This window comes from Amblyraja radiata, chromosome 16 (assembly GCF_010909765.2).
Source record: "Amblyraja radiata isolate CabotCenter1 chromosome 16, sAmbRad1.1.pri, whole genome shotgun sequence".
NCBI classification, from domain to species: Eukaryota; Metazoa; Chordata; class Chondrichthyes; order Rajiformes; family Rajidae; genus Amblyraja; species Amblyraja radiata.
This window is the reverse complement of record NC_045971.1, coordinates 242,065-265,198: the sequence shown is the minus strand read 5'-3', so window position 1 is coordinate 265,198 and position 23,134 is coordinate 242,065. Positions and strand designations below refer to the sequence as shown.

Genomic DNA, 23,134 nt, shown 5'->3' with positions numbered 1-23,134 from the left:
ACCCCTCCCTCACCACCCATCTCTCCGTGACTCCCGCTCCCACTCTTACTCCGAGTGTGCCTCTGCTCCTCAGGATATTGGAAGCTGACAGTGTATGGGAGAAGACATCACTACCAGCTGTACACAGACAGACCGAGTGATTCCATGCGATGGACCCAAGCCATCCAGGCCGCCATTGACTGTAAAGCTCCCACTGAGACCCCAACATTGGTGCTGATCAGAGACATTCAGGTGATGCTTCTTTCCTCATTGATATAATGGTTTAAAAACAGAACAATTCCCCCCTGGCATCACCAGGTCAGGATGTGACACTTTCTCCACTGTCTGGGTCAGTGTGGCTCCAAGAATGTTCCAGAAGCTCAAAGCCACCTCGGGCTAGCAGCCACTGGACTGGCAACATCCACCACCCCTTCACCTTGAAACAGACAGTGCCATTTACAAAATGAAGGGCAGGGCCCTGGGGAGTGTTGTAGAGCAGAGGGATCTAGGAGAACAGGTGTATGGTTCCTTGAAGATGGGGTCACAAGTGGACAAGGAGGTCAAGAAGGCTTTCAGTACATTGGCCTTCATTAGGGTATTAAGTATAGAAGTTGGGATGTTATGTACCCTTATGACGGATGTTGTCAAACTGGGAATAGTACAGAATGGATGAGCTGCCAGAGGAGGTACATTAACAGTGCAGGTACATTAACAGGTACATTAACAGTGCAGATACATTAACAGGTACAATAACAGTGCTAAAAGATACTTTTACAGGTACATGGTTGGGAAAGGTTTATAGGATCACTAGACCAAGAGGGACCCGTTGGGCCCTGTTTCCCCCAATGCAACCTGTCCCCCAACGCAGCCTGTTCCCCCAATGCAATATTCCATCACTCACCCGTTCCCCCAATGCAGCCTGTTCCCCCAATGCAATATTCCACCACTCACCCATAGCCCCCAACTGTACACGTGTGGTTCATTTGCCCTCATCCCCAACACTCCCTCCCCCTCCTCTTCACCCTCCCTCTTCTCTCTCCTCTCCTCTCTTCCTCCTCCCCCACTCCTCACCTCAACCATGTTGGAATCACATATGTGCTTGGTTCGGCTGCAAATTCTTCCCCTGAAGGACATTTGCTGCAAGGACTCAGTGTCCTGGGACAGCAAGATTGTAGCCGGTATTGTGATGTCATAGCTGGTAACTGCTTGTGCAGATTGGAGGAAATCTTTCTCAAAGCAGGATTTTGTAAAGTTAAAAACGTGATTAACTTGTAAAATATAACATCAATCTGAACGAAACAATAAAAGCACAAGACAAGACAATTGTGAGTAAGGAGGTGCAAATATATTATGTACTGTTTTGGCGTAATTCAGGGCATGAATCAATCACAGACAGGCAGACTCACTAACAAACAAGATGAGAGTTTTAGAGATAGACAGATAGACAGACAGACAGACCAAACGCAGGCAGGTGGGACAGGTGTAGATGGGTCCTGTTGGTCGGCATCCAGAGATGCTGCCTGCGTCACTTCAGCATTTTGTGTCCATCATAGAAACATAGAAACATAGAAAGTAGGTGCGAGAGTAGACCACCAGGTCCGTCGAGCCCGCACCGCCATTCGCTCATGGCTGAACACTAAACAGACACACTTACCCACAAACAGTAGACACAAGACACAGAACACAAGACACTACCCTCCCCTTTATCACCCCTCTCCACCCCAAGAACCTCGCGATCTCCTGGGGGAGGCAAAAAACCGGATAAAAACCCAGGTCCAATTCGGGAAAAAAATCATCTGCATGGGAAAGTTGGGCCGAAGGGCTTGTTTCCGTGCTATGACAGATTGACAATTTGCCGGCATTCTCCAAGCACTTCTCCCAAGCCTCTGCCAAAAGAAAGATGGGGAGGAGGGGCAGGGGACTCTCACCACCCTGATTCCTCTGTGCATCCCTGTGGGAATACATTGTCCTTTATCGTGGCTGGGTCTGAACTATAGAAATCCCCACACGGACTGCGGTGCTGGCTCAAAGGGCCGAATGGCCTACTCCTGCACCTATTGCACCTGCAGCATTCCGACCTTTTCAAGGGTCATGTGGGGCACTAGATGCCACTGTTTTATGTAAATATGACGCATGACTAAAAGGAAAGTCATCACCAGCTGTCTCTAGACACTGCGATTACCCAGGGAGGGTCCTGACCCAAATCGTCACCTGTCCATTTGATCCACAGATGCTGTCTGACCTATTGAGTTCCTCCAGTAGCCTGTGTTTTATTTAGTCAGGAGGCGCTGGTGACTGGTGGTGGAGTTACAGGCTGTCTACTCGAGGGATAGGGGCACGGGACTGGGGATGGAATTTCCTGCAGGAATTGTCCCCGTCTCCAGCCCAGAGCCGGAGTGTCCCATCACTGGAGCGGTTTCTAGGGGATTATCATTATTTATAATGCAGCCTCCTCTCTTTGATGGGCTCGGAATCTGCTTCTGGTTTCTCAATCTAAAGTGTGTTTTCCTTCATTGATTCCAGGAGAATGCCTCCAATGCGGAGCTGGTGGAACAGATTTACAAACGGAATGGCATTCTACGGCACAGCCAGCAGCCACTCTACGCTCCGCTCCTGCCCTTCCCCTACGATGCTGCCTGCCACTGCCGTGAGTCGTGCCCAGTACAGGCCTGACCCACCCCGCTCTGCTGATGGCAGGGCCGGTCATAGATTAGGGAGGGTGCGTGATAGGAGGATGGGCGATGGAAGGGAATGAGATGGTGTGTGATCGCTCTGCTGATCGACAATCAATGGGTATTTTGCAGATTTAAAAGCAGTTGTGTGATTACAAAACAGCCGAGGAATAGATAGAAGATAGACACAGAGTGCTGGAGTAACTCAGCGGGTCAGGCAGCATCTGTGGAGAACATGGATAGGTGACGTTTCACCGAGTGCTGGAGTAACTCAGCGGGTCAGGCAGCATCTCTGGAGAACATGGATAGGCGACGTTTTGGGTCAGGACCCTTCTTCATATAAATGGTTAACAATTGGGAGATCCAGCAGGCCTTGGTGGACCAAGTGCATGTTCAGTGAAACCGTGACTCGTGTGGGACATACGCAGGTCTTGTGTTCATCATGAAGTGGGCACGTGCGGTTGTGGGTTCGGGCTCTGGATCCCAGAGTGATTGTGTAGTTTAGATGATTATTGCCACATGTACCAACTGCCTCTTGCTTACATCGAGTTCTGTTTTCCAGTCAAGAGTATGAGAGGTTACACGACTCTTCAGGACGAGGCCCTCAAGGTCTTCAATGCATTGCAGCAGCTTGAGACGGGACGAGATGCAGTCGCACTAATGCAGGGCATCCTGCAGACTGGCCTGGATCTGCAGCCTCTCCGCGATGAGATGTTCTGCCAGCTGATCAAACAGACAAACAGCCCCCCGCACCCGGCGAATGCAGGCGACCTGCGGAACTGGCAGCTCCTCACCTGCATGGTCATCACCTTCTCCCCCAGCACCACCATCCTCCCCTACCTGAGCTTCCACGTCAAGCGGTGAGAATGGGACAGCAAGGTTCTCCCAGCAATATCGCTCTCAGCTGGAGCTCCCCTTCCCCAAGGGGGAGGGATGGAGAATGGGGAAGGGGCAGAAATGGGGCAAGAGAGATCCCTGGGAGATGAAAGAAAGGGGAATTTAAATCATTCTGTCTGTGGTTTACAAGAGTGGTTGTAAATATGCGGAGAAGATGAGCGGCTTCTGAAATCGGAACTTTCCTCTGCATTTAGTGTAGAGAGTCATAGTCATAAAGTAACCCAGTACACAAACAAGCCCTTCGGCCCAACATGTCCTTGACAACCAATATGACCACATTACCTCTAAACCTTTCACCTCCATGTACCTGACCAATTACCTGCCTGAAGCCATCTCTCTGACAGCTCATTGCATGCTCCCATCACAATCTAATGCTGGGACCCTGCAGAGTTGCCCCAGCCCGGCCCCTCCACCTGTACTCGCCCCCACCCACTGGCTGCTTCCATCCAAGGGGCCGTGTCGGATTCAGCAGCCTCGGCATTCCGGTTGTGTAGACAATGCCGGTCTGACCTGGAAAAGATGTCCCACACTCACTGATTTACAATGAGCTTCCGTGGCAAGAACAGGTTGAGGAATGTGTAGGAGTGTCTCGGAGAGAACCTCCTCCTCACCTGTGGTGGGATAGATGGTCCTGCCCCCAGTGCGATGGGCTGGACGGGGTCTGGTCCTAACTGCCATGAGCTGGATAGCCCTGTCCCGGGCTGGGCTGATGGTCCTGGGCTGGGCTGGGCTGATGTGGGCTGGATAGTCCTGGGCTGGGCTGATGTGGGCTGGATAGTCCTGTCCCGGGCTGGGCTGGGCTGATGTGAGCTGGATAGTCCTGGGCTGGGCTGGGCTGATATGAGCTGGATAGTCCTGGGCTGGGCTGGGCTGGGCTGATGTGGGCTGGATAGTCCTGGGCTGGGCTGATGTGGGCTGGATAGTCCTGGGCTGGGCTGGGCTGATGTGGGCTGGATAGTCCTGTCCCGGGCTGGGCTGATGTGGGCTGGATAGCCCTGGGCTGGGCTGGGCTGATGTGGGCTGGATAGTCCTGGGCTGATGTGGGCTGGATAGCCCTGGGCTGGGCTGGGCTGGGCTGATGTGGGCTGGATGGTCCTGGGCTGGGCTGGGCTGATGTGAGCTGGATAGTCCTGGGCTGGGCTGGGCTGGGCTGGGCTGATGTGGGCTGGATGGTCCTGGGCTGGGCTGGGCTGGGCTGATGTGGGCTGGATGGTCCTGGGCTGGGCTGTGCTGGGCTGATGTGGGCTGGATGGTCCTGGGCTGGGCTGGGCTGGGCTGATGTGGGCTGGATGGTCCTGTCCGTGGTCAGGTGTGATAGATAAGAGTTTTGTCCTTCTGAGATGGACTGGGTGGAGTGCTGTCCGTGGTGAGGTGGGCGTACTGGAGTCTTGTTCTCCTGAGCTGGTGATTACGTTCCCTTGTGTTGATGTTTCTCTGACAGGTCCCAGCTGCAGTTCCCAGGGACCGAAGCCGAAAGATACGCAGAGTTCATCGCGGGGTCACTGGGCAAAGCCAGGGGCAGGTTATTCGTGCCGTCCTCCCAGGAGATCGGGCTCCTGATGCAGCGGCAACAGATGCCCTGTGTCATCCACTACGCCGGCTCCAGGGTCAAGATGACCGTCAGCTCCCACACCATGGCCGGAGAGGTGAGAGGTCACCAGGTATAACCTGTGCCGTGGCAACAGGATCGACCAATCAATGAGCACGATGTTGCCGTGTCTCGGGGAAGAGGCCACAATGAAGTCGACCAGGAACCTCCTGCAAGTTGTGTGAGGGAGGCAGGAAGTGGGACAGAGCTGGCATGGATACGATGGGCCAAATAGCCTCCTGCTCTCAAGTAGAGCTCTCCCTCCTTAATACAAGGTCAGGCCCATGGTCACAGCTCTTCAGACATGTCAAGTTGCAGTTGTACAAGGCATTGGCCAGCCCACATGGACAACTGCGCACTGGTAAATAAAGGGAGGCTTTAGTTACAGGGAGAGGTTGGATTGTTCCCACTGGAGTACAGGAGGCTGGGGATCATATTCATGGAGCTGTAGAGCATGGAAACAGGCCCTTCGGCCCACCTTGTCCATGCTAACCAAGTTGGCATTCTGGGCTCAGCAGTCAAAAGGGGTTTATAAAACAATGAAAAGAAAAAGTAGGGGCAGATAGTCTGAGTCTTTTTCCCGTGGTAAGCATAGATTTAAAGTGAGGGCAGATGGTGGTGGTAGGTGGAATAGGTTGCTAGAGGAAGTGGTCGAGGCAGGTGTAATTTGGACAGGTATGTAGATAGGTAGGAATGTTTTGGCAGGATATTGGCCAGGTGAGGATAAACATTACATTCGGCCTGGAAGAGGGTTGCTACGGCGGATGTTTCTCTGCTTTCAACATTTGCCTGTTCAGATACCCAGAGGCTTCCATCTCCCTGATCAGGCTGGGACCTCACAATAACCAAACCCTGGGACAGAAGTGCTTTAAAAACAGATCAGCCATTGTTGTTGTTGAAATGAAGCTTTTGATTGAGTTTAAGGTACATGTCAAAAGTAAAACAAAAGTACAAATGAGCAAATGTTTTATCATGTCGGGGAATTGTTGCTCTTCACCAGTACACCCATCAACTCTTCCTGCTCCACAGGTTATGAGGAGTTTACTCGTGAGACTCGACCTACAGAAAAGTCGGAACCGCTTTGCTCTCTTTGCAGAGAATGGGGGCGAGGACTGGCTGCTGGGAGAAGATATGGTCATCGCTGACATCATAGCCAGGTCTGGAATCTTTGTCTTTGCATCAGCTGATCCCAGGAGCCTCAGATAGAGTCCGGAGTGTAAACACAGATTTATCACAATGATTCCAGGGATGACGGGTTTAGTCTGGAACCTTGGTAAAAGTGTTGAGGGTCATTGAGGACAGAAGAGGTAAAGTTCAGGGTCTGGATCAGGAGGAGCAATTGTTTACTCCCTGGAGACGGTGCTGGAGAGATCAGTGGTCACTGCTGAGTCAGCAGGTTAGATGTGAACCTCCCATGAGCAGTGGGAATTACAACAGGTTTGCTGGCAGATGGATGAAAGCACTAGGATTGTACAGTTGGAAGAGATTCCCACCACTGACTGGGATTGTCATAGTACCACATAAGAGATTAGTATACAAACTTAAAGCACACGGTATTGGGGGTTCAGTATTGATGTGGATAGAGAACTGGCTGGCAGGCAGGAAGCAAAGAGTAGGAGTTAACGGGTCCTTTTCAGAATGGCAGGCAGTGACTAGTGGGGTACCGCAAGGCTCAGTGCTGGGACCCCAGCTATTTACAATATATATTAATGATTTGGACGAGGGAATTGAATGCAACATCTCCATGTTTGCGGATGACACGAAGCTGGGGGGCAGTGTTAGCTGTGAGGAGGATGCTAGGAGGCTGCAAGATGACTTGGATAGGCTGGGTGAGTGGGCAAATGCATGGCAGATGCAGTATAATGTGGATAAATGTGAGGTTATCCACTTTGGTGGCAAAAACAGGAAAATAGGCTATTACCTGAATGGTGGCCGATTAAGAAAAGGGGAGATGCAACGAGACCTGGGTGTCATGGTACACCAGTCATTAAAAGTAGGCATGCAGGTGCAGCAGGCAGTGAAGAAAGCGAATGGTATGTTAGCATTCATAGCAAAAGGATTTAAGTATAGGAGCAGGGAGGTTCTACTGCAGTTGTACAGGGTCTTGGTGAGACCACACCTGGAGTATTGCGTACAGTTTTGGTCTCCTAATCTGAGGAAGGACATTCTTGCCATAGAGGGAGTACAGAGAAGGTTCACCAGACTGATTCCTGGGATGTCAGGACTTTCATATGAATAATAATAATAATAATATCTTTTATTGTCATTGCACGTCAGTGCAACGAGATTTAGTGTGCAGCTCCACTGATGTACAAGAAAGGTAAATAAATACAATACATAAATAAGCAAGCTGAATTGATTGACGTGACCATCTGAGGGAGACTGTCCAAAGGGGGTGGGTGGGGGGGCACTCATTTGGGCCGGTTCAGAACCGCTATAGCTCTTGGGATAAAACTGTTCCTGAGTCTGGAGGTTCGTGCGTAGAAGGCCTTGTAACGTCTGCCGGAGGGAAGTAGTTGAAACAGACCGTGACAGGGGTGTGATGAGTCCTTATGGATGCTGAGGGCCTTCCTGAGGCACCGCGTGTGGTAGATGCCCTCCAAGGCTGGTAGCTCTATCCCGATAATCCGCTGCGCTCTGTTGACGACGCGCTGAAGAGCTCTCCTCTCCGTGCAGCTGAGATACCACACAGAGATGCCATACGTTAGTATGCTCTCTGTGGTGCAGCGGTAGAACGTTGTCAGCAGCTGTTGGGGCAGACCAGTCTTTTTTAATGTCCTCAGGAAGAACAGTCGTTGCTGTGCCTTCTTGACCAGCGCAGCGGTGTTTGTGGACCATGTGAGGTCTTCTGAGATGTGAGTGCCCAGAAACTTAAAGCTGGACACTCTCTCCACACTTTCCCCGTAAATGGAGATTGGGGCGTGTTCTCCAGTATGGGACCTCCTGAAGTCAATAATCAGCTCCTTGGTCTTGGAGGTGTTTAGTGCCAAGTTGTTATTGGCGTACCAGTCCGCCAGGTTCTGCACCTCCGCTCTGTAGTTTGTTTCATCACCGTTGGTGATCAGCCCAATCACTGTTGTGTTGTCTGCAAACCTCACGATTGTGTTGGTGTCGAATGCAGGGACACAGTCGTGCATGAAGAGGGAGTAGAGCATGGGGCTTAGTACACACCCCTGTGGTGTGCCGGTGCTCAGGGTGATAGTGGGGGACAGGTGCGGGCCCAGTCTCACTGCCTGCGGTCGCTCCGTGAGAAAGTTCAGGATCCAATCGCATATCGGTGAGCTGAGGCCTAGCTGGTGGAGTTTGGTGGTGAGCTTGGTGGGGATGACCGTATTGAATGCAGAGCTATAATCAATGAAGAGCATCCTCACATACGTGCCCTGTCTGTCCAGGTGAGTCAAGAAAGACTGGATAGACTCGGCTTGTACTCGCTAGAATTTAGAAGATTGAGGGGGGATCTTATAGAAGCTTACAAAATTCTTAAGGGGTTGGACAGGCTAGATGCAGGAAGATTGTTCCCGATGTTGGGGAAGTCCAGAACAAGGGGTCACAGTTTAAGGATAAAGGGGAAATCTTTTAGGACCGAGATGAGGAAAACATTTTTCACACAGAGTGGTGAATCTGTGGAATTCTCTGCCACAGAAGGTAGTTGAGGCCAGTTCATTGGCTATATTTAAGGGAGTTAGATGTGGCCCTTGTGGTTAAAGGGATCAGGGGGTATGGAGAGAAGGCAGGTACAGGATACTAAGTTGGATGACCAGCCATGATCATATTGAATGGCGATGCAAGCTCGAAGGGCTGAATGGCCTACTCCTGCACCTATTTTCTATGTTTCTATGTTTCTCTTTGGGAATGAAGAGTCGATGTAATAGAGGAGTCTGTGCAGGAATACTTTGGCAACAGGGAGCATCATTCGGTAAACCTGAAGGTTGTTCCTCCAGTCCAGGCCTTAAACTGAGGGAAGCAAATTTTGATGGTCCACAACACGAGCTGCAGAATCCATGAGGGTTTGCCGGTGTTTTCCATCAAACCATCCTTCTGCCAATAGACAATAGACAATAGGTGCAGGAGAAGGCCATTCGGCCCTTCGAACCAGCACAGCCATTCAATGTGATCATGGCTGATCATCCACAATCAGTACCCCGTTCCTGCCTTCTCCCCATATCCCTTGCCTCTGCTATCTTTAAGAGCCCTATCTAGCTCTCTCTTGCTCCACAGATGCTGTTTGACCTGTTGAGTTCTGCCAGCAGTTTGTTCATAGATATTGATCAGGGAAAAGATGGAAGTGTATGTCAGGCACAGGAAAAGGGTATTGATCGAGTCACAATATTTATAGCGGATAAAGAGAGACATAGAGGAGGTTATCTACAATTACAATGGGATCTTGATCAACTGGGCCAAGGAATGGCAGATGGAGTTTCATTCAAATAATGCATTGTGTTGCATGTTGGTAACACAAGGCGGGAAGGACCTACGCAGTTGGGCCCTGGGGGGTCTGTAGGGGATCATTAGGGGAGGCAGGTAGACAGTTCCATGAAAGTGGTGATGGGTAGAGAGTCATCGGTCAAGAGGTAGAGGACAGGAGTTGGGAGGATATGTTACATCCATTTGAGACATTGGTAAAACCATAGTTGGAGTATAGTGAATAGTTCTGATCACCTGGCTATGGGAAGACATCATTAAGGTAGAAAGGGTGCAGAAACAGTTCCAGGATCTGGAGGATTTGAGTTATAATTACAGGCTGGTAGAATGTCTTTTTTCCTGGAGCTTAGGCTGGGAATGGGCTTGATCTTGCAGTGACTTATAAAATCATGGTGTGTAGATAAGGTGAATAACCACACTCTTTTCCCCAGAGTGGGGGAGTCTAAAACTAGAGGGCACATGTTAAATTGAGAAGAAAAGGTTTATAAAGGGACCTCACGCGGTTGCCAGAGGAAGTGACACAAGGAGGTACAATTATGTATTTCAAAGAAACTTTGGAGTATTATGTGATAGACAAAGTTTGGAGAGAAATGGACCAGGCACTGGAAGGTGGGATTAGCTCCGTTAAGTAGCTAGCATGGACATGCTGGGCTGAAGGGCCTGTTTTCTGGCTGTATCACTCTATAATTCCATAACTATGAGAACATAAGAAATAAATTAGCAGAGCAATAAGCGGCCAAGAAATGACCCAGGCAAGTAGAATTAAGGAGAATCCCAAAGTAATTATGTCTACATTAGTAGCAAGAGGGGGGGGGAGGGGCAGGGGGGAGGAAGTGGGGAGGGCCGAGAGAGAGGGGCAGGGAGGGGGTGCGCTGGGGAGGGTAAGAAGTGTGTGGGGGGGGGGGGGGGGGGGGGTAGTCCTGGGGAGAAAGGGCTCAATGAGTCTGGAGGGAAGGGAAGATGAGGCATCGTGCGATTGGCTGTAGCCAGGAATGTCCACAAAAATGTCAAAAACAGAGAAAGTCCCAGCGTGTAAACAAATGGAAACGTAATGTTCTTCACCAGAATGTGTGACGTGCTGGAGGAGCTACCAGTGCAGGGAGACATGGCTGAGTTTGAAGTGATTTGCGAAACGTCGCCTATTTCCTTCGCTCCATAGATGCTGCTGCACCCGCTGAGTTTCCCCAGCAATTTTGTGTACCTTTGAAGTGACGTTTGTTTGTTTTCCAGATTCTCTGTGTCTGTGGGTGAACCAGACTCTCAGTGGAGACTTTGCTTCAGAATCCTCTGTATCCTGGATCCCGATGCTCCCCAGAGCAACATCGAGCTCAGCCTTGTCTTTGAGCAGGTTGGTCATCCCATCCCTCTGCCCATCCCACCACGAGTTAACTGACCAGAGTCTGTTCCCAACTCCCTGCTTCTCCATACTCATTCCTTACAACGGAATATCAACAGGCCAAATGGTATTCCTATGTCCATAGTGTACGTGACACAAGTCCAGACGAACATGACATTAAATGCAGGTGAACAAGAGTGGCCTTGCCTGAACAACAGAAGCAGAAGCTTTAATATGCCAGTGATTGTTACTCTAACACTCGGGCATGGGCTTGTGCTTGGCAAATAATCCTTGTGCCATGGAAGGTCCTGGCAACGGCCAAAAACAACGGGCAAGAGCATTGCCATTACAATCATAGAAAGTCACGGAGGTATAGACCACAGAGAAGGCCCTTCAGCCCAACCCATCACTGCTAGTCCCATTTGCCTGCATTGTCCCACAATCTGCTCAACATTTCCTGTCCATGAATCTGTAAAAAACTTTCAGAGATGCCGCCTGACCCGCTGAGTTACTCCAGCACTCTGTGAAACGTCACCTATCCATGTTCTCCACAGATGCTGCCTGACCCGCTGAGTTACTCCAGCACTCTGTGAAACGTCACCTATTCATGTTCTCCACAGATGCTGCCTGACCCGCTGAGTTACTCCAGCACTCTGTGAAACATCACCTATCCATGTTCTCCACAGATGCTGCCTGACCCGCTGAGTTACTCCAGCACTCTGTGAAACATCACCTATCCATGTTCTCCACAGATGCTGCCTGTCCGGCCAAGCAGGCGGAGTTTGTGTCTATCTTCGATGTAAACCAGCATCTGCAGTCCCATCCGACACAAACCTCTCCCACTTCCCTTGGTAGCTCCATCCAAATATTCACCACTGTGTGAACCTATCCTCTAAATCTCATGTAAATTTCTCCCATCTCGCCCTCTGGTTTCAGGTCCTTTTCATGTGTAAAAAGCTCTGACCATCTATCCGAGGACCAATCTACCGTGCAGGATCTTGTCAAAAGCCTTACTACAGTCTGTATACACAATATCTACCGTCCTGACTTCCTCAATCTCCTTGGTTACCTCCTCAAAAAATTCAATCGGTTATGAGACAAGGTCCCTCTTGATAGGCTGCTCCAGAAGGGTAAAGTACATGGGATACAAGATCTGAGGAAGGGCCTCGACCTGAAACGTTACCCATTCCTTCTCTCCAGAGATGCTGCCTGTCCGGCTGAGTTACTCCAGCATTTGTCTACCTGGGATACAAGGTGGGTTGGAAACAGATTTGGTTTGATATTTGGAGGCAGAGGGAAGTGGCAGATGTTTGTCTTCTGACTGGAAATCTGTACATACTGGTGGACTAGAGGTAGGATCCTTGATACAGGAGACTGTCCATGGTGGTGCTGAAGTTTGTTGAGGAATGCAGTGGGACATGGATCAGAGTTGGGCAAGGTGGTGGCAGATGGAATGTAATCCAGGTAATGTAGGGAGTCTGCAGATGAGATTCCCTGGGAAGATTTCTGGAATGGAGTGCTGTAGTTCTAAAGAGAGATCGGATAGGCTGGGGTTATTCTCACTGGAGTGTAAGATGCCAAGGAGTGATTTTATAGTTTATAAAATTCTAGGATAGATCATCAAATTCTTCTTGCTTGGGCAGGGGAGTCTAGAACTTGAGGGCATGAGTTTAAGGTGACGAGGGAGATCTGAGGGGCAGATTGTTCACACAGAGGAGTGACCCACACATCATTCATCTCGCCCCTCCCCCCTCTGCCTGCCCCCAGGCCACCCCTCTCCCCCCAGTGCCCCAGTTCTGCCCACCCAAGGGTGCTCTTGATCAGGTCCCGGTGACAGGATGCCTGGGCATGGCTACACTTTAGCCCGGCGGTCCATGCACTGGCAACAGACGGCTGATCCAGATTAGCTGGACTCCCAGACCGCTGATCCGGGCTCCCAGACCGCTGACCCGGACTAGCTGGACTCCCAGACCGCTGACCCGGACTCCGGGAGAGCTGACCCAGACTCCCGGACCGCTGACCCAGACTCCGGGAGAGCTGACCCAGACTAGCTGGACTCCCAGACGGCTGACCCGGACTCTTGCTCTGTCTCTTCAGGCCCACCGGATGGTTGTTCGTGGCTACCTCCCTGCGTCCACTGACACATTGCTCACACTGGCCACCCTGAGGCTCCAGGCCACAGCTGGCAGCTTCAGCCTCCAACCACTGCCCGCACTACACCAGATGTTCCCAGTCAGCACTCTGCCCGCAGCACTCCGGCCGGAAGCCCGGGGCCCAGAGTGGAGCCGCCTGCTGCCTGCACTGTGGCCCCGGGGGCTGGGGTCCCGATGGCCAAGGGCCCAGGGATCGGGGCCGGGCCACAAACTGCAGCGGCAGCGAGAAGAGGAGGCGGCATCGGCTCTGGCCAGCATTGCCGAGCGCTGGCAGCGGCTGAGAGGCATGAACCGCACGGACGCCATCACCACCTACCTGGGCATCGTGCGCCAGTGGGGAAGCTGCGGAGCCTCCATCTTCCAAGTGAAGGCGACCACGGTGAGTTCACCCCCTCATACCTCAGCTTCACTAATGTCTACACTGCAGAGTTAACTTTACCGGGACTCGAGGGCCTGAGCTACAGGCAGACAGGTCCACCACCAATTCCTGCCGTAGATATGGGCATAGAGGCACAGATAGGGGAGATAGACAGAACCATTTTTCCCAGGGTGGAAATGTTCACCAATAGAGGTCATAGCTAATGTATAAGATGAGAGGGGGGAAGTTTAATGGCGATGTGCGGGGCAAGTTTTTTTACAGAGTGGAGGAGACCTAGAATAATAATAATAATAAATTTTATTTGTGGGCGCCTTTCAAAAGTCTCAAGGACACCTTACAGAATTTAACAAGAGTAAAAAAACATATAATCGGAGTAAAATAAATAATAAAGACATCACCAATACACAAATTAAAGACAGAATTTGATCCAAAGACAAAAAAATCAAAAACACAATGTGAAGAGAGAGCAGCGGCAGCTAAACCGGACACAAACTGAAATAATCACTTACACACAAAAATCATCCCCCCACAATGGACACCACTGTGGGGGAAGGCACAATGTCCAGTCCCCATCCCCAGTTCTCCCAAAGTCAGGCCTATTGCCTCTACGGAGGCCCGATGTTCCTGGCCGTTCTCGCTGGGTGCTGTTGCCCCGGCGTCGGGAGAGTCCTTTCAGCGGCTGGGCCTCCTGGAACGGCCGCTTCCTGACTGGGACCGCAGCTTCCGAAGCCGACAAGGCCGCGCCGGTTTGGAGCTCCCAGGCTCCCGATGTTGAAGTCGGCGCCGCCCGCTCCGTTCCGTAGACCCGCAGCCCGGAGGTGTTGAACACGGCGGTCACAGCTCACCGGAGCTCCAGCGCGTCAATCCAGCGCGGCGGCCCAGGCAAGGCATCGCCCGCTCCGCGCTCCAGCGCTGTGCCGCCACCGAAGCCGAGGTGTTGGGCGGTCCCCGCCAGGAAACGGCGCTCCAAGCCCGCTGGTAGGCCACGAGGACGGGTCGACGGGGCAGCCCGGAGAAAAAGCTGCCTCACCGACCAGGTAGGGACCTAGAAATATTGTTACCCCCTTCCCCCCCACATTAAAAAGTCTATTTCTCCCACAAACAAAACACAGGACTCGCTAGAACTACAAAAAAAAAGTGAATTAAACGGACGGCTGCTGGTTAGCAGTCGTTCCCCAAGATGGCTCCTCCTCCTCCTCCTCCTCCTCATAGAATGTGCTGCCAGGGGTGGTGGAGGCGGATATTTCAGTGGTGTTTAAGAAGCTTTTAGATCGGCACATGGAAGTGCACAGAATAGAGGGATATGGATCATGTTTGTTCGATGTCATGTTCGGCCCACAATGCCCAGGTAGGTAGTGAAGGTGTCCGTGTGGCCCATGTTTGTGCCGAACATGACATCGTTAAACTGATCTACGTTCCATATCTTTAATTTTTCCTTGTAGCCACTGACAGATTTTTTCAGTACAATTTGATATTAAACAAAATCCCAAGTCCCCAGTACAACCCGAGACTATTTCCTAATATTGTGAGTCTCTACCTCACCACCATACTGTCAGGTGCATTCATAGCACCACTCATTTTTCTACCTTGTTGTGAATGTGATGTCAATATATATATCTTTAATTTTGTCCTTTTAACAATTTCCTGTACTTTAATTGTTTACTCCTTACCTTTGCTGATTTATTTAGTAATTTTCTAACTTGTGTTTCCTGCTTGGTTTTTCTCCTCATTGATCATCCACTTAAATCCTCGCACGCAGAGGGTGGTGGGTGTATGGAACAAGCTTGCCATAGAGGGAGTACAGAGAAGGTTCACCAGACTGATTCCTGGGATGTCAGGACTTTCATATGAAGAAAGACTGGATAGACTCGGCTTGTACTCGTTAGAATTTAGAAGATTGAGGGGGATCTTATAGAAACTTACAAAATTCTTAAGGGGTTGGACAGGCTAGATGCAGGAAGATTGTTCCCGATGTTGGTGAAGTCCAGAACAAGGGGTCACAGTTTAAGGATAAGGGGGAAATCTTTTAGGACCGAGATGAGAAAAACATTTTTCACACAGAGAGTGGTGAATCTGTGGAATTCTCTGCCACAGAAGGTAGTTGAGGCCAGTTCATTGGCTGTATTTAAGAGGGAGTTAGATGTGACCCTTGTGGCTAAAGGGATCAGGGGGTATGGAGAGAAGGCAGGTACGGGATACTAAGTTGGATGATCAGCCATGATCATATTGAATGGCGGTGCAGGTTCGAAGGGCTGAATGGCCTACTCCTGTACCTATTTTCTGTTTCTAGGAGGTCGTTGAGGCTGTATTAATCTATGACTATAGCATTGAAGTCATTGCTATATTGGCATTGGCTATATTGGCATTGGCAATTCATTGGCATTGAAGGTTCTGCACTCAGCTGGTTCTGTTCCTACCTTTCCAACAGATCCCGCTTCATCTCTCTCCATAACCACACCTCTGCTACAGCCACAGTCACTCAAGGCGTTCCCTAAGGCTCCGTACTCAGCCCCCTCCTCTTCATCATCTACATCCTCCCCCTTGGTCAGATACTCCGCCACTTCAACCTGGACTTCCACTGTTGCGCCGATGACACCCAGATCTACCTCGGCACCAAATCCCCCCACAAACCCCCCCCTCTCCCATATTAACTCCTGTTTGTCAGCTATAAAAACCTGGATGCAACATAACTTCCTCAAACTCAACAGCGATAAAACAGAATTCCTCCTCATAGGCTCCAAATCCACACTCAGCAAAATCAATAACCCCACTCTCACCATCGACGGCACCACTGTCTCCCCATCTCCCTAGGCCCGCAAACTTGGCGTGATCTTTGATTCCACCCTCTCCCTTGAGCCTCACATCCGCCATGTCATTAAAACCTCCTTCTTTCATCTCCGCAACATTGCCAAAATCAGACCCTCTCTCACACCTCCCGCTGCTGAAAGACTCATCTATGCCTTCATCTCCTCCCGACTGGACTATTGCAACTCACTTCTCCTTGGCATCAGCTCCACCTACATCAACCGACTCCAACTGGTCCAGAATGCAGCCGCCCGACTCATCACCCACACCAAATCCTGGCATCACATCACTCCAGTCCTCAAACAACTTCACTGGCTTCCCATCTCCCACCGGATCACCTACAAAATCCTGGTCCTCACCTACAAAGCCCTCCACCATTTGGCCCCCCCATATCTCACTGACCTCCTCTCCCCCTACCAACCCTCACGGTCCCTCAGATCCACATCAGCCGGTCTCCTCTCCATCCACAAGTCCAACCTCTGCAGTTTTGGGGACAGAGCCTTCTCCAGGGCAGCTCCCAGGCTCTGGAACTCCCTCCCCCAACTGATCCGCAATTCCGTGTCCCTCACCATCTTCCAGTCCCGCCTCAAGACCCATCTCTTCACCTCTGCCTATCCTTAGCCCCACGTCCCCCTCCCTTTTCATCTGTGCTTGAATTGCCTCATATTGTGTTTTGAATTGAATTCTGTCTTTAATTTGTGTACTAGTCATGTCTCTACTATTTATTTCATTCCGCTTACATGTTTTTCCTCTACTTGCTAAATTTTTGTAAGGTGTCCTTGAGACTCTTGAAAGGCGCCCATAAATAAAATTTATTATTATTATGACTATGACCTTAATTGGATTCCAAGCCAGACCTGCTTGAATAGCACTTGCAGGAATTCCCCATGAGAATGTTGGCCTTGGTCTGCTGTTAATGTTCTACTGGATGGGGTTGGTGCAGTAATACGCTCACGAAACAGAACAGATTGTGATATTCTGCTCCAACTGCTTGCAGAGTTGTGCTGGGTGCCCAGAGCCTCGGTGGCTAGCGATCGGAACAAAGGGTGTGTGTCTGTATAAACAGGGAGAGACCGAGTCCGTGGAGAGTTTTGATTACCAGCAGATGTCAGCGTTTGAAGCAATGGATACGAACACATTCAAAATTACTCTCTGTAAAAGGCACCTTTTGCTTGAATCTTGTAAGGTATTATGCCCAATTGCTATTTACAAATGCAACTATTCTGACAGATTTCACCGAAACACACATGGCAAATCACCACTCTTAGTCAAAAACATCAAGGCTGCAGGATCCACTTCACACCTGTGAATCCTTGACTCGCCCCTAATCCAAATCTCTAACTGAGTTTTGAATAAATGTAATAAGTTCATAAGTGATAGGAGAAGAATTAGGCTATTCGGCTCATCAAGTCTACTAGGTCATTCAATCATGGCTGATCTATATTCCCCTCAACTCCAATTCTTCTGCCTTCTCCCCATAACCCCTGACTCCCATACTCATCAAGAATCTATCTATCTCTACCATAAAAATATCCATTGACAGCCTCCACAGCCTTTATGGCAATGAATTCCAGATTCACCACCCTCTGACTAAAGAAATTCCTCTGTATCTGTCCAATCACATTGGGAGGGAGGGTAGGTCAACTTTATAAAACACTGGTTCACTCACGTGGAGAACGGTGACTCGTTCTGGAAGGGACACAGGAACCCTTTCACTGCCGACTGACCTGAACTGGTCACAGTGCTCCCCATGTGGCCCAACCAGTGTTTTACACAGAGAAGGTAGACACAAAAAGCTGGAGTAACTCAGGGGGTCAGACAGCATTCCTGGAGAAAAAACAGGTGACAGACGTTTCAGGTCAAGACCCTTCATTACCTGTTCCTTTACTCCAGAGATGCTGTCTGACCCGCTGAGTTATTTAAGCTTTTGTGTCTATCTTTGGTTTAAATCAATTCCTTCCTACACAGTGTTTTATAAAGGTCACCCAGCCTCCCAGCTCATCTATTCTATGCCCTGCCGAATAAAGACTCCTCACCATCAACACCACCAACCTGTGAGTCATCTGCAAATTCCTTTGGCCACAGACCCGTCTCCAGCCTCTCCCAGCAGTCTGTGAATTATTGCTATGCTCTCTGTTTTTTAATCTTTAGGTCCAAGAGATTGCTGAAGTAATGAAGATCTACAGTGCCAACCAGGTCAGAACCCGAACACGGACCCGAACCGGAGGTTATCAGATAAAACACACCTCGCCGGTGAGCTGGCTGGTCCGGCCCCACTACACACCTGACAAGGGCTTCAACACAGAGCGGACTGGTCCTTAGCAGGCACAGAAAACCAAAAGTACAAGAGAGATATTTTTGGCAAGATTTTTGTCAATTCTGATTACTACTGCATCAGTAGGCCTCCATATCTATGCAGCAAGCCTTGCCTCAGAGTGCCTTATTACCAACCATTATATATACCCACAGCTTCTGTGTGGGTCGCTGCAGGGGGTTGCCCTTTCAGGGATATCCACTGCAAATGTCCAGGGCTCACTCAGGGTGACCTCGGAGTCTCCATGTTCTGCAATGCAACGTGCAAACATTCAAATCTCTCTGGATCACAGTAAACAGATGCTCGAAGATTCAGGCATGTCACATGATCTGACATTCAGCACAACTTTTTAAATGTGTTGTTCAATTCTCGAAAGCACTAATTCTCAGGTGTCCAACTAATGCCCCTCAACTATTGGACGACCATGAACTGAAATAGAAGCCTTGGGGAAGGGAAATCACGGTTTAATCCACAAACCAGTCCGGATGGGAAGATACAGTAGAAATTCCCTCACCTACATTGGTCACCATGTGTGTCTGATATCTCATCAGCAGAACAAAACCTGTAAACACCACAGTTACCAGCTCCAAACCTCTGCAAAGTAGTTAAGAGATTATAAAGGAATTAGTGACACAAGAAATCGCAGATGCTGCAATCGTGAGTAAAGAGAAAAATGCTAGAGGAACTCAGTGTGTCAGGCTGCATCTGTGGACAGAATGGAGACATTTTGGGTAGGGAGACTGCCTGACTCACTGAGTTCCTCCAGCACTTTTGTTTTATTGTTTACAAAGGAATTACTTTCTCTGACGGTCAATTTTGGACAAGGTGATGTGTTGCCATTCATAATAAATTGGGCTGAGGCTAGATTGTCACTAGTGCCCTGCCAGAGATAAGGAAAGGACTGGGAATGTTTCTTCCTCTTCCGAGCGGAAGCATTGTAACCCAGTGCAACATTAACAACAAGCAAGCAGTTCAAGCATCAGTGGTGTAAGCAGTTCAAGCATCAGTGGTGTAAGCAGTTCAAGCATCAGTGATGTCAGGGAGCTGAATCAGTCAGGAACTCGTTTCTTGTTTGATGTGGCACAAGCTGAATAATCAACATAAAACAAGGAGGAGCAGTTGGTGACATATTGCACCAATTTGCCTAAACCTGAACAGCTTCAGGTGTGGAGTTCTCAGCCCAAGCTGCTGGCAGCTTTCGTTTTACAGGGACAACCTCATCATCTAATTGTAAACTTGCTTTATAATAGAATAGCTTCTTTAAATTTAGTTCTCTACATTTCATTTCTCTTTCATGTACACGGTCCCATTGCACTATGTAACGGCTTTCAAGATTAAAACAACTTACTGTTTTACCAGAAAATTAGTTGCATTACATTTATGGGCGTGGACATATCAACAGCCTCTTCCAGGGTTACAAACATCCAACGTATGGACACACCGGATACAAACGACCCCACAATATTATTCAATTGACAAGTCCAATGTACATGCATACATTTGTTCATCTTCAGGAACCAGGGCTGAGCAGGGTCAAGCACTTTCATCATTAACACTGATTTATTGATCAAAATACTGCAGATATGCAGATGCTTGGTGATATTTTTAATTCAGGTTCAATCTCACCTCAGATAAGGTGGATGTGCAAGTATTGACAATATTGTTTACATTCATTTTTTGCAACTTTTTAAATTCAGAATCTAATTATTATTAAATTTATTTTTGAAATGTGTACATCTGTGGCAAGGCTAGAATTCAATTCTCATTCCTGAAGAATATTGAGCTATCTGTCATTCTGTTGAAGATGCACCCACAGCGCTGACTGGTGGAGTTCCACTACTTGCCCATATTCTGACGTGCCGATTTAATGGTGGAAAAGTTTGGAAGGTCAGAGGCAAGACAGTTGGGACTGTCACAAATCACTAACCTATTTGTCAACCACTCCTACTCGTGTGATGGACCTGATAAGTTTTTAATAACCCCAGAATATAGATGCAGTAAGCCATGGCAAGGGCAGGTGAGTGGTCATTCTCCCTGATGGGAGAGGTGTTGCCCATGGAATAGAACAGATCAGCACAGGAACAGGTCCTTTGGCCTGCCATGTCTGTGCCGAACATGATGGCAGCTCTTTTTCTGCCTGTACCTAATACATGTCCCATCGTACCCTGCATATCCAAAAGTTTCTGAAACGCTGCCATCGTATTTGCCTTCACTCACCACCCTCTGTGTAAAAATACTTGCCCCGCATATCTCCTTTAAATTTTGCCCCTCTCACCTTAAAGATATGCCCTTTTGTATTTGGTATTTCAAATCTGGGAAAAGAATTCTGTCTCCCCTATCTATGCCTCTCATAATTTTATATACTTCTATTAAGTCTCGCATAAAACCCCTGGCATTCCAGAGAACACAATCCAAGTCTATCCATCTCTCTGTTCATCATTGCTGTTAAGAGTCTTGCCATTAATTGTATAATTTCCCCTTACATTTGACCTCCCAGAGTGCAACACTTGCTCGGATTAGACTATCGGACATATCTCCATTTCTGTAGCTGATCTATGTGCCGTGGTATAATTTGACAGCCTTCTAGACAGTCCGCGACGCCAGAGATCTTGGTGTAATTTGTAAATTTACTAACCAACCCATCTGCGTTTATGTCCACGTCATTTATATATATCACAAACAGCAGAGGTCCCAGCAGATCACTGCGGAACTCCACTGGTCAGAGCTCCAGCCTGAACATGATATTTCCATCACAACCCTCTGTCTTCTATCAGTAAGCCAGTTATGAATCTATACAACAAAGTCATTGTTAGCCCCATGTATCTCAATCTTCTGGATCAGCTCAGTATGTGAACCTTTATCATGCATTACCATCCACATTCTACCCTCATCGATCACATCCTTGATCAAGTTAATAAGACATGACATGCTCGAATTGGGAAAGCTAGCAGTCAGTGTGTAAGGCAGGAGGCAGAGAATGGTAGCACTCTGACCCAAAATGTAGGGGAGAGAGAAGAAAAAGACAATAAACAGAGAATAAGATATGGTGGGTTTCTTAAATGTGTATATTTTAATGCTAGGAGCATTGTAAGAAAGGTGGATGAACTTAGAGTCTGGATAGACACCTGGAAGTATGATGTTGTGGCGATCAGTGAAACATGGTTGCAAGAGGGCTGTGATTGGAAACTAAATATTCCAGGATTTCATTGCTTCAGGTGTGATAGAATTGGAGGGGCAAGAGGTGGAGGTGTTGCATTGCTTATCAGGGAAGATATTACAGCAGTGCTTTGGCAGGATAGATTAGAGGGCTCGTCTAGGGAGGCTATTTGGGTGGAACTGAGAAATGGGAAAGGGGTAGCAACACTTGTAGGGGTGTATTATAGACCGCCAAATGGGGAGCGAGAATTGGAAGAGCAAATATGTAAGGAGATTGCAGATATTAGTAGTAAGCACAAGGTAGTGATTGTGGGAGATTTCAATTTTCCACGCATAGACTGGGAAACACATTCTGTAAATGGGCTGGATGGGTTGGAGTTTGTAAAATGTGTGCAGGATAGTTTTTTGCAGCAATACATACAAGTACCTACTAGAGAAGGGGCGGTGCTGGACCTCCTGTTAGGAAATGAGACGGGTCAGGTGGCAGAGGTATGCGTTGGGGAACAGTTCGGGACCAGTGATCACAATACCATTAGTTTCAATATAATTATGGAGAGGGTCAGAACTGGACATAGGGTTGAGATTTTTGATTGGAGAAAGGCTAACTTTGAGGAGATGCGAAAGGATTTAAAAGGAGTAAATTGGGACAGTTTGTTTTATGGGAAAGATGTGGAAGAGAAATGGAGGACATTTAAAGGTGAAATTTTAAGAGTACAGAATCTTTATATCCCTGTTCTGTTGAAAGGAAATAGTAAAAATTGGAAAGAGCCATGGTTTTCAAGGGAAATTAGACACTTGGCTTGGAAAAAGAGAGAGATCTACAATAATTATAGGCAGCATTGAGTAAATGAGGTGCTTGAGGAGTATAAAGAATGTAAAAAGAATCTTAAGAAAGAAATTAGAAAAGCTAAAAGAAGATATGAGGTTGCTTTGGCAAGTAAGGTGAAAGTAAATCCAAAGGGTTTCTACAGCTATATTAATAGCAAAAGGATAACGAGGGATAAAATTGGTCCATTAGAGAGTCAGAGTGGACAGCTATCTGCAGAGCCAAAAGAGATGGGGGAGATATTGAACAATTTCTTTTCTTCGGTATTAACCAAGGAGAAGGATATTGAATTATGTGAGGTAAGGGAAACAAGTAGAGTAGCTATGGAAACTATGAGGATCAAAGAAGAGGAAGTACTGACACTTTTGAGAAATATAAAAGTGGATAAGTCTCCAGGTCCGGACAGGATATTCCCTAGGACATTGAGGGAAGTTAGTGTAGAAATAGCAGGGGCTATGACAGAAATATTTCAAATGTCATTAAAAACGGGAATAGTGCCGGAGGATTGGCGTACTGCGCATGTTGTTCCATTGTTTAAAAAGGGGTCTAAGAGTAAACCTAGCAATTATAGACCTGTTAGTTTGACGTCAGTGGTGGGCAAATTAAT

The 23,134-nt window shown here is 48.5% G+C and overlaps 1 protein-coding gene across 1 annotated transcript in view; it reads left to right on the top strand.

Annotated features, from left to right (window-relative positions):
* The window catches only part of plekhh3 (pleckstrin homology, MyTH4 and FERM domain containing H3), a 32,365-nt gene extending 12,833 nt beyond the window's left edge, over positions 1–19,532 (top strand). Inside the window, exons 3-11 of the mRNA XM_033034762.1 lie at positions 56–231; positions 2,503–2,626; positions 3,214–3,511; positions 4,990–5,194; positions 6,166–6,293; positions 10,789–10,906; positions 12,992–13,426; positions 17,229–17,417; positions 18,383–19,532. Coding sequence (XP_032890653.1) covers positions 56–231; positions 2,503–2,626; positions 3,214–3,511; positions 4,990–5,194; positions 6,166–6,293; positions 10,789–10,906; positions 12,992–13,426; positions 17,229–17,417; positions 18,383–18,553 — 1,844 coding nt within the window. The 3' untranslated portion in view covers positions 18,554–19,532. The remainder of the gene's footprint in view (positions 1–55; positions 232–2,502; positions 2,627–3,213; positions 3,512–4,989; positions 5,195–6,165; positions 6,294–10,788; positions 10,907–12,991; positions 13,427–17,228; positions 17,418–18,382) is intronic.
* Positions 19,533–23,134: the final 3,602 nt, after the last annotated feature.